This window comes from Bos indicus x Bos taurus, chromosome 2 (genome assembly GCF_003369695.1).
Source record: "Bos indicus x Bos taurus breed Angus x Brahman F1 hybrid chromosome 2, Bos_hybrid_MaternalHap_v2.0, whole genome shotgun sequence".
Classification (NCBI taxonomy): Eukaryota; Metazoa; Chordata; class Mammalia; order Artiodactyla; family Bovidae; genus Bos; species Bos indicus x Bos taurus.
Window position 1 is genome coordinate 91,539,501 of NC_040077.1, and position 15,438 is coordinate 91,554,938.

General features: G+C 38.8%; 1 protein-coding gene across 10 annotated transcripts in view; it reads left to right on the forward strand.

Moving 5' to 3' along the window:
* ABI2 (abl interactor 2) overlaps positions 1–15,438 on the forward strand; it is a 104,365-nt gene that overhangs the window by 81,205 nt on the left and 7,722 nt on the right. For 5 of the 10 annotated variants that reach the window (XM_027564999.1, XM_027564983.1, XM_027564946.1 and 2 more), the window contains 2 exons: positions 4,082–4,168; positions 7,779–7,952. In XM_027564999.1, coding sequence (XP_027420800.1) covers positions 4,082–4,168; positions 7,779–7,952 — 261 coding nt within the window. The remainder of the gene's footprint in view (positions 1–4,081; positions 4,169–7,778; positions 7,953–15,438) is intronic. The other 5 variants (XM_027565005.1, XM_027565013.1, XM_027564964.1 and 2 more) reach the window with 1 other exon arrangement.

Consider the following 15,438-nt stretch of genomic DNA (forward strand, 5'->3'; position numbering starts at 1 on the left):
ATCTCTGTAACTGGAATGTAAAATATTAGCAACTAAACTTGAATGGACTATCAAATGGATGGCCCCTAAGATGATCAAATGGATGGCCTCTAAAGATGATATCTTTAATGGTCTCAGTATTCAGAGTGGTTATTTTGTCTAATTTTCTTAACTTAGCTGTAAAACACACACACAAAACAATGTAATAGTCTAATTTTTCTTCAAAATTCTTTTTACCTTTTAACACACTAAGCCTCAAAGATGTTCCATGATTTTGTGACTATCAGGAAGATCATGCTTAGGAATTTGTATATTTCATCAGCACAGGCTCATCCTCTAAGTTTGGTTTGCCTTACCTTTTATATCTACATGTTGCTGAGTGCACATAAGCTATAGTTTTTATAGCTGTTCTACTTAAGATCTCTCTATAAACTCCAGTGTCTTCTTGAGCCTTTCTCTTCACATTAACTTCATTGTTGTGTGATGTGAACATAATATTACAGAATCTAAGTGTGGAGATCTTTTGATGATTATAGGGAAAGGGTTGTTGTGTGAGGAATCAACCAGAGAGAATGGAAACAAATTGATAGTTGCTTTCTGCTCTTGCCTGTTCATGAGCTACTTGGCATAGAACTGAATATTGCAAACAGTTGTTCACATCAAAATCCTGCTTAAATTCACCTAAAATAGTTCATTTTCAATTCAACTTTAAGGAAGATAAATCTAGTCTAAAGTAGAATCTTCTGGTTCACAGGTTTTCTGATGAAATCTTGCTGACCAGAAAGAAAATGCTATGGTAACTAAGTTAATTTGGATCATCATGTAAAAAAGTTTGCCTCGGGCAAAAATAGAATTTGGGGCAACATTTATAAGCTCCATTTGAAACTGAATTTTTTTAACATGTCTTAGACTGGCTTTGAAAAAACCTAACTTGTTTTGTTGTAAAGTAATTCCATTTAAGGAAGATCTGGGATCAGTTTTTACCTGGGCTGCTGTTGTTGGACGTCCCTAAAAAGACCACTGTAGTTTCAGGTTTTCACTTTCAGAACTAGAAAAGAAAAGAAAAAATTCATTAAAAAAAAAAATCTGCATACAAAAAGTCTGTTCTAAGGTGTCTAATCATTCTTTTTTAGCGCAATACTAGGTTGTTTTCTTTTTTCTTTTTTTTTTTAATGGTAAAGGCTGAAGTGGGAAATTTCCTACTTTTCCGTTACAGGTGGGGTGGCATTGGTGCTAACAGACCAGAGGAGAATTTCATCTCACTTGAAATGAACATATGCGCTTTTCCTAGTGCAGTCATCCTCTGCTGCTGCTTCTCAGTTCTACCTGCTTTGTCTCTGCTACCTCTCCGCTCATTGTCTTCCTACCCCGTTTGGACACAGTATTGTGAACATACCAGCAATTGTTCTAGGCCTCTCAGAGTGGGAGACAGACACCCAACTTAAGGGTTTGCTGCCAAGAAGTATAAAAAACATATCCAAAAGGTATCTTTTAAAGAAAGTTGCCGATTTCTAGGGTTATGTGACTCTGTCCCTTGAATCTGGGGTCGTCTTCAGAGTCACATGGGCAGGTCTTGTCCGGACAGTGTGTGTACAGTGTCCCCTGCAGTTGCCCACGGCACAGCTGTTCCCTCTCCTAACTGCTACCACCTTTGCACCTCTTGATGGTTTCTACAAATTCAACCCAGACTTTCCAGTTGCTTCCTATGTTTATGCTTAAGTTACTTTCATACATCTTATTTATCATACCATTATTTCTTCCTGACTTTTCATTCCCTGTTGCTGCTAAGTCACTTCAGTCGTGTCCGACTCTGTGCAACCCCAGAGACAGAAGCCCACCAGGCTCCCCCGTCCCTGGGATCCTCCAGGCAAGAACACTGGAGTGGGTTGCCATTTCCTTCTCCAATGAATGAAAGTGAAAAGTGAAAGGGAAGTCGCTCAGTCGTGTCCGACTCTTAGCGACCCCATGGACTGCAGCCTACCAGGCTCCTCCATCCATGGGACTTTCCAGGCAAGAGTACTGGAGTGGGGTGCCATTCCAGCCTATTTCATTCCCTGTACTACTCACCAACATTAATGTGGTTAATGGCACCTCTACCTTCATAGTTAGGAAGGAAAAAAAATCTAAGAATATCTTCAGCTGTTTCCTTCATGTGGTACCTAAATCCTTAGTTACCAAATACTCTTTTTGTCCACACTAAGTTCTTTTTCTTTCTGCTTCTATTACCTTGATTTTTGTGTGCCAGGCCCTGAGTTAGACTTCCTATATACACTTTTTTTCTTTTTAATCTTTGTAGTTACACTGTAAAGTAGGTTGCATTATATCTTTCATTTCACATTTATGGTTTAAATTTGAAAAAGTTAACTTGCTGCTCCAATAGCAAGGAAATAGCAAATCAGGTTTCTGATGTTAGGGGACTTTATTTTTTTGGCTGCACCTTGAGGCATGTGGGATCTTGTGTGTTGCGCATGCTAAATTGCTCAGTCATGTCTGGCTCTTCGTGACCCCATGTGCTGTAGCCCACCAGGCTCCTCTGTCCATGGTATTTTCCAGGCGAGAATACTTACTAGAGTGGGTTGCCATTTCCTTTTCCAGGGGATCTTCCCAACCCAGGGATGGAACCTGGATCTCTACTGCATTGGCAGGCAGGTTCTTTCCCACTAGCGCCACCCAGGTTGTGGGATTTAGTTCCCCGATAACCTGATAACCTGTACTCTGCAGCAGAAGCTCAGCCCTCACCCCTGGACTGCCAGAGAAGACCCGCTCGGTGACTTTGAAGTCCCAAGCTGTTTCCACTAAGCACTCTTGCACCTACCATTTAAGATTCCTCCCTGTTCCATATCCACCTGTTCGTCTTTCTAGTTTTGTAGTTTCTCTCTCAGGCATCTTATGCCAGCCATATGGAAATACGTATGGTTTGTAAACTGGTCATGCTGCTTTATACCTCAGAGCCTTTGCCCCTCACTTGGCTCTCAGCTTGCCTTTCTCAGCCTTGTCTGCTTGCTGAGCTCCCTTTCTTCCGGTGCCTGCTCAGAGGTTATTTCTCTGTAGCTCTCATCCCTCCCAAACCTGGCCCGCTTCCCGCCCACCGTAACACCACATCACCACCGCCATTCGACCTCCACCACCACCTGCAGGGAATTGCTGCAAGTATTGTTGGGTCGGGGCTGTTATTTTACCTTCCATTCCCAACTAGAATGTGATTTTTTTGAGCACAGTGTCTTATTTATCTTTTTAGTTTTGTTAGTCTTACCTGTGATTTGAAGCTCATAAAGGTGTTCTCTCTTTATAAGAAAATGCACATCATACTGTTTACCCAATCTGAAGGAAACCATAATTGTAGAGTTAATCTTCGGAAGTTATTTGACATGTACCTGGCTTATGTGTGTGTTTACCTATATTAAATGTTTGTTGAAGACTCACGAGTGCTAGATGCTTACCAGGTGTTTAAGAGGGAAAGACAACTTTGTGGGGAAAGGAATGATTTGAATGAGGCGAGCATTTTTCTGTAGGGTCACGGTGAAAATGTCCCTGAAATAGGTGGTATGAATTGGGACTATGAGAAACTGTAAAGATACAACCCTGACTCACAGAGAATGGCTTTGATATTGGTCTCTTAGCAGAGTGCTTGCCCCTTTGGGAAGTAAGTAAATATTTGTTTAATTACCAATTAATTTTTCCTGTTTAATGAAGTAATGAAAAGTATGAAATTAGGAGGCTGGCATGTAATGGTCTTTTTTCCCTTGTATTGATGCACATTTAAACTCGTAACTTCCAAGGTAAAATTTGGAAAACGAAACTACTCATGGTAATCTGAAGAAATTCTTTTTTTGAAAAGACATGCTATTGTATGAAAAGACAATTTGCCACTGTATCTTAGAATAGATGGGTATATATAAATGCTTCCTGTTGTAAGCTTTTAAAACTTCCCTAACGCTTTGTTTTGTGTTAATGACTTATCCCTCAAAAGAGCGCCTTAAGACTGCTTGTAAAATGCTGATCAAGTGGTTCCCCCGTGTATGTTTGTTTTATTGTGTTATCCTTTCCTTTTAATGTGACTTGCCCTTACCCCTTATCCTCCACACCTTTTTTGTTTTTGCAGTATCTCTTGCTCCTCCTCCTCCCTCCATCCTACAGGTAACTCCTCAGTTACCTTTAATGGGATTTGTGGCCAGAGTCCAAGAAAATAGTAAGTTTATGTCTTCTTTATGCTGTAGATCAGATTATAGGTGTAAAATGTCATTTATATATGATTGGCTGAATAGTCCTTCATTCACCAGTATGTCAGATATTTGATTATTATGAACAAGTCACTCACTGTATGAGCCACTAGTGTGGATGATAAAATAACGAAGATGAAATTCTCTACTTTCAAACAGCTTAAAGTCTGCTAGTGAAGATAAGACAAACGTAAAATAAGGCACGTGTAAAAAGAGAAATCACATCTAATTGAGGAGATGCTCTTAGTTACCAGGCAGCCCACCTTTTTCTCTCTGGATTGCTCAGATGCTTGGGCTGTCACTGGAGTTTTAGGGTTTTGTGGCTGGCCTGAGAATCTTTCTCCAGTCCTGTGATTCCAGGTGTAAAGATGAACCATGCCATGGCGGGTCCCAGAGAACCAAATTGTCAGTCTGTCTCCTAAGATGCCGCATAGATTGGCAGTGTATTTAAGTTGGCCTGTGGTCCGGTGCTGAGCGATGCAGGAACAGATAACTAATTTTATTGATAGGTTGAGTTTTCTTCTAGGGAAGCATTAAAATGGAAGCTCAGGAGACTGATATCTACAAAGCAGGAGACCTGTATCAGCGTTTAGTGAGGAATTGTTGTTACAGGGACCAGTGAACATAGTCTGTATGATAGGTGAGTTCTCTTCTTGTGAGCAGTCTATATAGGAGGCATGGCACAATCAAAAGGTTGCACGATGGGTGTGAAATCTGAACTAGGGGAATCACACTCATAAAAGAGATAATGTCATCAGGCTGATGTAGCCCAGTGCCTACATCTCATAACAGGGATGGCCTCACCAGTGGGGCAGAAATACTGGCATTCTGTTCCTTAAGACTCCTGCTGCTTTGGAAACGAGCATCGCCAGTGCTAGAATGGAAGCTCTATGAGAGCAGGGATTTTTGCTTGTTTTCTTCACTGGCGTTTAGAAAAGCATCTGACACGTAGCAGACACTTTTAGTTGCTTTTTTGTGTGTGTGCTTCCACAGCGAAATAAATGCCCCCTTTTTATCGATACATTTCTTTCTTGTATTTTAACTGGTTATAATCCAGTCATACTGGCCTGAGGGCTCAGTTCTCTTTCGGGTACCTTTGCATCTCTGTTTGCTAATTTCTGAAAATAGTCTGTTTTACTTCTGTTTATTGGATGGTACCCATGAGCACCTCCAATACTTCCCACAGTGTGAATACCTTTTAGGATGATCTTTTCTCATTTCTTTCCATAGTTGTATACATTTTCTCACCTACAAAATGTATACAAACAAGAAACTCTGTATATAAGGTGAGCCCTGACTGATTTTATAGACAGAGCAGGACTTAGACATTCAAATGAATGTTGTCTTCTTCAAAACATTCACCTTGGAAAGATATGTACCTATCTTTTGGAATTACCTTTATAGCTTTCAAGTACATTATTTTGAAGATACTCTCTGGTAGCAGATATTTATATTAAGTTTGATGTTTGGAAGAAGCCTGGAATTATTTGGAACCAGCTATACTGGGCTAAGTAGTATAGCTATAATCTTGTTCTTAAACCTATCTCTGGCTCCCATTGCTCTTTGGAGACAGGTCAGACTGTTATAAAGGCCCTTTCTGCTTAGTCCTCTTCAGCTTCCTCAGGCCTTTTTCTACTGAACTTTGATCAGCTCTTTTGAAGGGTTCCTACTTTCTTACCTTTGTTTCTGTTACATCTGACATGAAATATCTACCCCCACCTTGGGCCATTAACTTTTCCTCATCCTTCAGGTTCCAGGAAGCCTTTCCTGACCCACGTAAGAGATGTGGTCTATTGCTGTTTCCCATGATGACCTGAAGCACTGACTGCACTTAACTGTAAATGGAAGATTGGTTGTCCATGTCTCCATGACTTTTGCTCACTGCTGCATTCTCAGTGCTGAGCATAATAGCTGGCCATAGTAGGCTTACAGTTGATGTTTCTGAATGAATAATGAAACATGACTTTAAAGTTATTGAATTGATCTCATCTCATCATAGTGTAGCTTTTAAGATAAGAGGCATTGGAGTTCAAATTCCTGCTCTTCCACTTACTGTAGGAGTACTTACTTAATCTTGGAAAGCCAGATTCCACATCTATAAAATGAAGATTAAAAACACCATCTCCCAAGGTAAAGATTAAAATAAAGATTAAATGAATAATGTATTATGAAGTGCTGAGTAATTGGAATATTTTAACTAAAAGATAGTAGCTTATGTTAGTTTTATTACACTGACTCTGAGGCAGTTTTAAGAAAAAAGGAGCAGTGGCAGCATCTTTGAGTAATTTTCTGGTATAATTTCTCAAGGTGATTGTTTTGAAAGGCAAAGTTCTTTGGATCCTTGTTTCTGTGCATTTGTTTAATCACCTTACCTTATAAATGCAACTAGGATATATTATTGATTCTTACCATAACCACATGTAATTTGTCCATAAAGTATATGCAAAAATCATGTATCTATATTTTTTATTTACTAAAAATCCCATTAGAACTAAAATGATTATTTTTACTGAGTAAAGAAAGTTTTGAGATTCATAATGTAGACAGGTCATGAGTTCAGAGTGGCACTGCAGATTGGAAGAATACTGGAACACAACAGAGTATGATGTGGGTATGGCTGATCTTCATATTTTAAAATCCATTTGACTTAAAATCCATTTAATTCGATCCCTCAGCTTAGATAAAAGAGAGAAAATAAAGACGATTGCTCAGAGAATTTCATGGAAATAGTACTGTTATTTCATAAATAAGCATTAATACTGTTCATTAAAATTGAACCGCTGATGAATAAATGCAGCTTCATTTGGGTTATTTTGTTAAGCTAAGCTCAAATATGTACTCAGCATTTTGAAAGGCTTGAGTTCCCAGAGTTTGGAGATGATCTTTTAGACATTACTGCATTCTGATACCTGAACTATGGAAGCAAATTTCTCTAAGAACACAACTCAAATATTTTAAATCACTGGGTCATAAGTTAGTCTGAATTACTTGAAATTCTGTACATATAAAAATAAAATGAAACAGACACAAATATCTTCTCAGATGAGGTTACCCAGAGACATTTGTGATTTCCACCCCACTAATTTGGTAAAAAATATATATATATATTTTAAGGAAATTCATTGAGAGGAATGTGGCAGATTATTAAAATTTGTTCACTGGACTCATTATAATTTGTTATAAAGGGAATATGGTTAAAATATCTAAATTACTAATATTTCTGGTAACCACGCCTCCTCGGATATAATGTAAAGCCAAACTGTATTGTACTGATCTTTCTTTGAAAGAATGGATTATGTATTAGCATAAACAGAGTCCAGAAGCTTAGTTAATGATCATCATCATTTTGGCTATTCTTTGTTCACCATCCATCAGCACTGACCCAAAGGGAGGAGGAAGTCCAACTTGGAGATTTGACACAGTGTAGTTGTGGGGACACTTCTCTTGCCTACTCATTTTTTTTTTTAAAGATTATTATTTTCAGGTCTAGGTTTATATTCCATGAACATATGCGCTTGGATAGGAAACAGTGAGCTTTGCACAATGTGTAGTTTTGGTACCAGCTTGATACATTCTTAGTTTCAGATGCACCACCTCCACCGCCACCTGTGGAAGAGCCAGTCTTTGATGAATCCCCGCCACCGCCGCCTCCTCCAGAAGATTACGAAGAGGAAGAGGCAGCCGTGGTTGAGTATAGTGATCCTTATGCTGAAGAGGACCCACCGTGGGCCCCAAGGTCTTACCTGGAAAAGGGTAAGTTTCAGAGGAATGTCTGGAACGATGGGAAGAAACCTCTATGTACATATAGGAGCCTGTGTATTTTAATTAATTTCATTTACAAGGTTCAGTGTATTGAAGGTCACACTAGTAAAATTTCTGTGACTGATTTTTTGGTTGATGATTATATAATTTTTCCTGTTGAACGTGCTTTTTATGAATGGTTTCTGTAAGGCAAAAATTTTTAAAAGATAGGGTTTTTCTGGAATGACTAAGGAAGAGACTGATTTTTTTCAAATTGTTTTATTCCTGCTCCCATGCTTTAAAGCATTCTTTTGTGGTTTCTTATATCAGAAGTATGTCCATACAAAACCTTATTCCAGAGAATAATGGTTTCTCAGTTTCTTGTAAAGTAGTTGTTTGGCATTTCTTTGGATAAAAAGTTCTCTGAATGTATCAGCTAACCATCATATGGCAGTTTGGGGACAGAGGCTTCCAGGTGTCATCACGACTGGTCAGCTCAGGAAAAACGTGTGCTGTCTCAGAAATTTTCTGGTAAGGAAATTAAAGTCACTAGCGTAGTGGGTTTCAAAACTGACTGCACATTAGAATCACCTGGGAGCTTGGATTAACAAGTAGTGGATTTCCACTTCTGGCTGAGATGGAGCAACAGTAATCAGATTTACCCTTCCTCCTAAAAACAATTGAGAATGAATCCAGGAAAAAATATAAAAGATAATAGTTTTCAGGCATTGGATAACAAATATTGGTGGACTGTGATCCCAGAAAGAAGGAACTCAAACATGGTGTGAGCCTTTGATTGTCCTAACTTTGCTAACTAGCAGTAGTTTCCAGGCCACGATGCAAGGAGGTGGAACCCCAATAAGCCTGGACGTCTCACTGAGGAGAGAAGAGAGAGATCAGAGTTTGGGGAGGCCACGGAGTATAGGTAACTACACAAAGACAAAGGACAGAGCTCGGGGATAGCTGCAGGGGAGTCTCCTCGAATCCTTTGACAGAGTACCGATCTGTACATGTATGTGAAGAAACTACCTAAGATCGGAGAAAGAGCAATCAGAAAGGAATAGGCAGAAGAAGTCTTGGAAATAACGGGCCTGGGAACAGTTCATGCTCCCAAACCAGCAAGAGTAGAAAGACCTTGTAATACACAAGGCATTGAGAAGAGGCCTCAAAATTGTGTCCCCTGATTTGTGGGGTCAAATTAGCACTAGACTGTCTAGGTTGCCCTACTGCCCTAACAAAAGTTTAAATGCAAACTTTGAAAAGATCCAAACTGATTTCAAGTAACTTAACTGAGCTCCAGGACAAAACCCAGCGCTGTTGAAAGGACTTAACAAACCAGTGCACCAGACAGTAAGATTCATAGTGACCAGCATCCAGTCAAGAATTACAAGACATGTAAAAAGACAGGAAATAGAACTCATACGTAAAAGGAAAGCCAGCCAACAGGGAAGACCTAGAAGTGACAAGATGTTAGAATTACCAGACATGGGTATAGTTTATAAATACCACATATATCCAAAAAGGAAAAGGAAACAACATGAGAGAAAAGTAGAATATATATATATTTTTTTTTTTAAAAGAAAGAGAAACCCATATAGAATTTCTGGAGATGAAATATACTATATCTGAAGTGACACTTAGAAGAAAAGGTCAGCAACCTTGACAATATGACAGTAGAAACTATCAAAACAAGGCACAGAGAAAAAAAAACCAGCAACAGATACATGAAACAATATCAAATAATATTTATTCACAGAAGATATTATCTTTTATGTAGAAAATCCTAAGGAAGGAATCTACAAAAAAGCTCATAGAACTAAAAAGTGAACTTAGCAAGATGGCAGACTACAAAGTCGATTTGCAAAATTAGTTGCATTTTTATATACTAGCAACAAACAGATAGAAATTTACAAAATAATACCTTCTGTAATAACATAAAAAATATGAAATACTGAGGGATAAATTTGGTAAAATATATGCAAGACCTGTATGATGAAAACTATAAAACTGAAGATAAATAAAAGCCTTAAATTGAAATAAAGGTTCTTTAACCATTATTGTGAAGAGACTGTTTTGCCAAATTAATGTATAAAGTGAATGCAACCCCAGTAAAAATTCTAGCAGTCATTCTTGTAGAAAAACAGTTTTGAAAAAGAAGACTAATGTTGAAGGATTTAAACTACCTGATTTCAGAGTTCTAGTGTAAAGCTACAGTAATCAGGACAGTGTGGTATTGGTATAGAAATAAAAAACAGTGGAATAGAAAATAGAATCCAGAAAAAGATCCACACGTATTTTTGATGAAAGTGCAAGATAATTCAATGGGGAAAAGATATATTGCTTTTAACAACTGGATGTGTATCTGTAAAACATGAACTTCAACCCTTATTACCTCACCATACACAAAAATTAATTCGGAATTTATTTAGGCTGGAACATAAAACTATAAAACTTTTAGAGGAAAACAGAGAAGAAAATCTGTGTGTTCTGGGGTTAGGAAAATTTTTTTGTAGAGAGCACATTAAAAACCATGAAGCTTAAAAGAAAAAAGTCAATAAATTGAATTTTATTCAATTAAATTTTTATTTTTTAACTCTGCTATTAAGAATGATGTTATATGACAAGGCCAGCCATATAGACTGAGAAGAATATTTACAAAATATCTCAGGAGACAACTTGTAGAAAAAACAGTTTGAAAATATTTCATCAGAAAATATACATGAATTGTACATGAGAAGATGTTCAACATTAGTTATTAGGGAAATGCAAATTAAAGTTACAGTGAACCAAACTACACCAGAACACACCGTCTGGAATGGCTGCAGTTAAAAACGTGATGCCAAGTGTTGGAGAAATGTGGTGAAACAGGAGGTGGTACAGTGTACATTGCTGGTAAGTATGCAACATTTCAGCCACTTTAGAAAACTGTTGGCAGCGTCTTATGAAGTTAGATATACACCTACCAGCTGATCTGGCAGTCCCTTCCTACACGTTTATTTATGAGGAATGAAGGTGTATAGTCACACAAGTACTTAAACTCAAATGTTCATAGCTGCTTTTTCATCATAGCCAAGACTGGAAACAACCCAAGTGTCTTCCAGCTGGTGAATGGATAAGCTAACTGTGGGTCATCCATCCATTCAATGGAATACTGTTCAGCAGTGGAAAGGATTAAGCTACTGGTTCTTCCTGGCTCTGATGGTAAAGAACCCACCTACCAATGCAGGAGACTTAAGTGACGTGGGTTCGATCCCTGGGTCAGGAAGATACCTGGGTGAAGAGAATGGCTACCTACTCCAGTACTGCCTGGAAAATACCACGGACAGAGGAGTCTAGTGGCAATGGCTCATCGGTTTCAGAGAGTTGAACACAGCTGAGCAATTAGCACACGCAGCAGTCTAAATGGATCTCAAGCTTTATGAAAAAGAAAGAATCAAGGCACAGAAGATTCAGGCTTTATGATTCTTTCTAAATGAAATCCAGAAGATGAGGGTTTGGGCTTCCCAAGTGGCGTTGGTGATGAAGAACTCCCCTGCCAGTGCAGGAAACTTAAGAGACGTGGGTTCAACCCTTGGGTCAGGAAGATCCCCTGGAGGAGTGCATAGTAACCCACTCCAGTATTCTTGCCTGGAGAATCCCATGGACAGAGGAGCCTGGTGGGCTCCATGGGGTCGCAGAGAGTCAGACACGACTGAAGTGACGTAGCACACACACATCCTGGCAGGTGAGGGAATTTGCACAGGGGCACAAGGAGACTTTCGGCTAACAACCATTGTCCAGTGTGATGGTTGTGGTGGGAGCTGTTCATTTGTCACGTGTCTGGGTACATACATGTATCAAAACTCACTGAATTTTACACTTAACTGATTGTGTTTTGTGTCTAAATTGCATCTTAATAAAGCTGCTTCTAAGAAAAGAAGCGCCCAAGGTACTCTCTTAGGGTGTGGCCTTGGACACTGACAGGCTCTGCAAACTTGTTAGCTGACTTAAATATTGTCCTGGACAACGGGATGACAGTTTTCAGTTCTGAAAAACCAGCTCAGTGATTCCTTAAGAGGAAAGCATAATGAAAAGATATGCTTGTTAAAAAATCTACTCCTCAGTGAATATGCAGAAATCTGGGGAGACCTGTAAGAGAGGAAAGTAAGTTTATTTTCAGTCCAAATAACTCTTTAAAAGAAAATGCCTCATATTTTTCAAAGTTTATCTTTGTTAAGCTCAAATCTTTTAAAATGTAAAAATCAGATAAGCTCTTCCTTCCTCTTTCTGGCAAAACAAAAATAACCAGCTGTGTTCAGCTTATGATTGACTGCTCTTTGAGTGTGCATGCATGTTAAGGCTGTTGCCTGATGTCTTGTTTTGCTATCTTAGACTTAGATTCATAGACTTTGCTAACTTAGCTAAGTTCATAGACTTAGCCCTGGCTCTCACCTGTGCCTGCATTTAGGGTCACCTCAGGAGTGTTTAATGTGTCTGTACTTCCAGACCTATTAAATCAGTCTGTGGATAGGGTACCCAGGCATCCGAATTTTTTAAAGTTCTTCAGATAATTTCAAGGTTGAGCACCACTGCATGGATTTATCCTAAGTGGAGATAACTTGTATATATAAGTATCTTGGTTGAACATGGGTAGAGAAAATACATTTTCTTGTATTTATTGTGTGCCTGGGGTAATGCAAGACTTATTACATATGAGACAGTTAGTCTCCCCATTTTGCAAACTAGAAAACTGAGGTTCAGAATAATTTATAATGTTATATAACAAAATGTGTTAAGAGATAGTATATCACAATAGTTACTAGTAATAATTAAAAGGGCTAACATTTATATAGAATGTTTACTCTGTACAAGGCCCTGGGCTACACATTATATGTGCATTGCCTCATTTAATGTAACAGTGCTTTGAGGTATTAGCATTATTATAACATCCATTATATAGCTGAGTAAAAAGCAGCTTAGGAAAGTGAAATATGTTCTGTAAAATGGTAAGTGGTATAGCTGGGATCTAAACTTGACAGCATAACTCCTGAGCCCATTCTTAACATTGTCTTAAGCTTGAACTCTGACAGACCTGGGATCAAGTCTTGGCTTGATTTCTACTGGTGTTAAATTATTTGTGACAAAATGACTTATTTGTCAGTGCCCATTTTACTTCTTTTCCTCTATCAAGTCATCTGTTCATGTGTTCCTCCAGCTCAGTGACAGAACTTCTTGGCAGAAGCATAAGCAGTGTATGATAATTTATCAGATAGCATTTCTGTCCTCACAAGACTTGTGATGGTCCCTTCTCTTATTCATCTTTGTATCTGTAAAAATCAGAATGGATGCTCCATTAATGATTGTCCAAGAATGAATAGTGCGTCTCATTCTGAGTCCAGAACGCTCCTCAGTGAACATGGCACACGTGATGTGCTCTGAGCGCTGAATGCGAGTTTCTCAGGCAGAGGAGAGAGAGAGGACGGCCATCCAGTCAGAGAGAATCCTCTGAGTTGAAAGGGCATGGCGAGTAATGTCCTGTGCCTGGGGCCCTGGTGAACTGCAAGGAGGGCGTGGGTGAGCTAAGCGTGCCAGAGGGAAGTAAGTTATAATTAATATTGGGAGGCCTTGAATACCAGGATGAGGGTGTTTGGAATTTTTTTCTTTTTAAAAAATCTGATAGTAGAGGAAAATTGTGGAAGATCTTACGTAGGTTAATGATAAGTTCCCATGTACTTATATTTTAATTTTTTAAAAAGATACCTGAATAGTGTAGAGTGCATTAGAAAGAAAGAAAAATAGGAGTTGGAAAGACCAGTTTGGGTATCTTTCTAAGCAAGAGATTAGGACCTCAGCTGAGGTAGTGGTGCTGCAAATGTTGTCCACATAAATAAATAGATGCAAATGGAAGTGTTTTTCATGCAGCACTGTCACTCAGTTCTTTTAACGCCTTCAGAGTTGTTTGCCAAAAACCAGTTGATGTTCTGTCTTTAAAAATTACGCTTTGTATGATGTGTCATCTGATAACCTCATTAAAGTCTACCCTAGCTGTCGTTGAAAGCAAAGGAATGGGAGCCACCTCACTTGTGAAAAGCTGGGGTATTCTGGGGCGCCATTCTCTTTCTCAGTACCATGCTGGTATTTGAATCGGCCCTCCGCACCCAGAGTGTTCCTGTACGTAAGCATAGTGCGCCGCTGTAGTTTTGTTCAGGAGGAGAAAGATAAACAGGAAATGAGAACTTTTATGACTGATGCTTGACTGACGGTATCGTCCCAGCAGATCAGGTTTAGATGCAGGATTTTAAAAATCATGTCACTCACCCTGCTTGGAAAATCTTCAGGTGGCCCTGGTGCTGCGCTGATGAGGGCACTGACGGTGACGATGGAGAAAAGCGTGGGTGTGAGAGATTCAGAAGGCGTGCAATTAACAGGATTTGCGGTAGTTTGCTCTAAATTACTTTTCATTTACATTTCTGTAAGCATCAGGAATGTTATCAATCCAAAAAACCAAAAGTTAAAAAATATTAAGTTGACTGGAAATACTAAATACTCTACATACCTTGTATTCTCTTTAACCTTGTATGTCATTTAATTGTATTTGTTTAGGTGTTTGGTTATACTTTGAGAAATACACATAAACTCTTTGTAGTTTCTGCTAAAGTATTTTCTGGCATCCTCTGTCACTCTAATGGCAGATACTCAGTTTAGGAAAGCTGTTGAATTTTTACTAAAGCAGGCCAGAAATTTAAGTTACCTGGAGCAAGTTTTACTGTCTCAAAAGTCTCTGTTTCAGTTTGTTTCTTATTTGTTTAGGATTAAGGCTGCATAAGTCAATATATGCTTCTCAAAATAGAGATTTTATTGAGTGAAATTCTGAGTGGCATAATAAAGGTATAGAAGATCTTTGTATAGAAGGTTTAGTTTGAGGGAGACTAGTAAAGGGAATGGCCACCCACTCGGGTATTCTTGCCCAGCAGGCTCCTCTGTCCATGGAATTCTCCAGGCAAGAATACTGGGGTGGGTTGCCATTCTCTTCTCCAGGGGATCTGCTCTATCCAGGGATCAAACTTAGATCTCCTGCATTACAGGCAGATCCTCTACCATCTGAGGCAGTGGGGAAGCCCAATATAGGGTGTCCCAATTTAACTATACCATTGAGGACAATGTAATACTTAAGAACCAGAGATTTTCCAAGAAATCATTGAAAGGCCCCAGTTAACAAGTTATTTAAGTAATGAAAATCATAGGAGAGCTCATAGGTATCTCAGTTTTCTTAACACTTTCAATCTGTTACTGTGGAGGTGTTAAATTGGTGGCATAATACAGCATGTGTTTTGAAAGATATGTATGGTAGATGCCCATCATTCACACAGTCACTGTTCTCATGCGCTCTAAAAGTGTGAGAAAAGAGACGTAAGTCTGCTATTCCCTCAATTTCATTTTCTCACTGGCCTCTCCTCATTTATCTCACTGCTGTAGTACCATTCCAATGTTTAAAGATACATGCTTTTACATAATATGG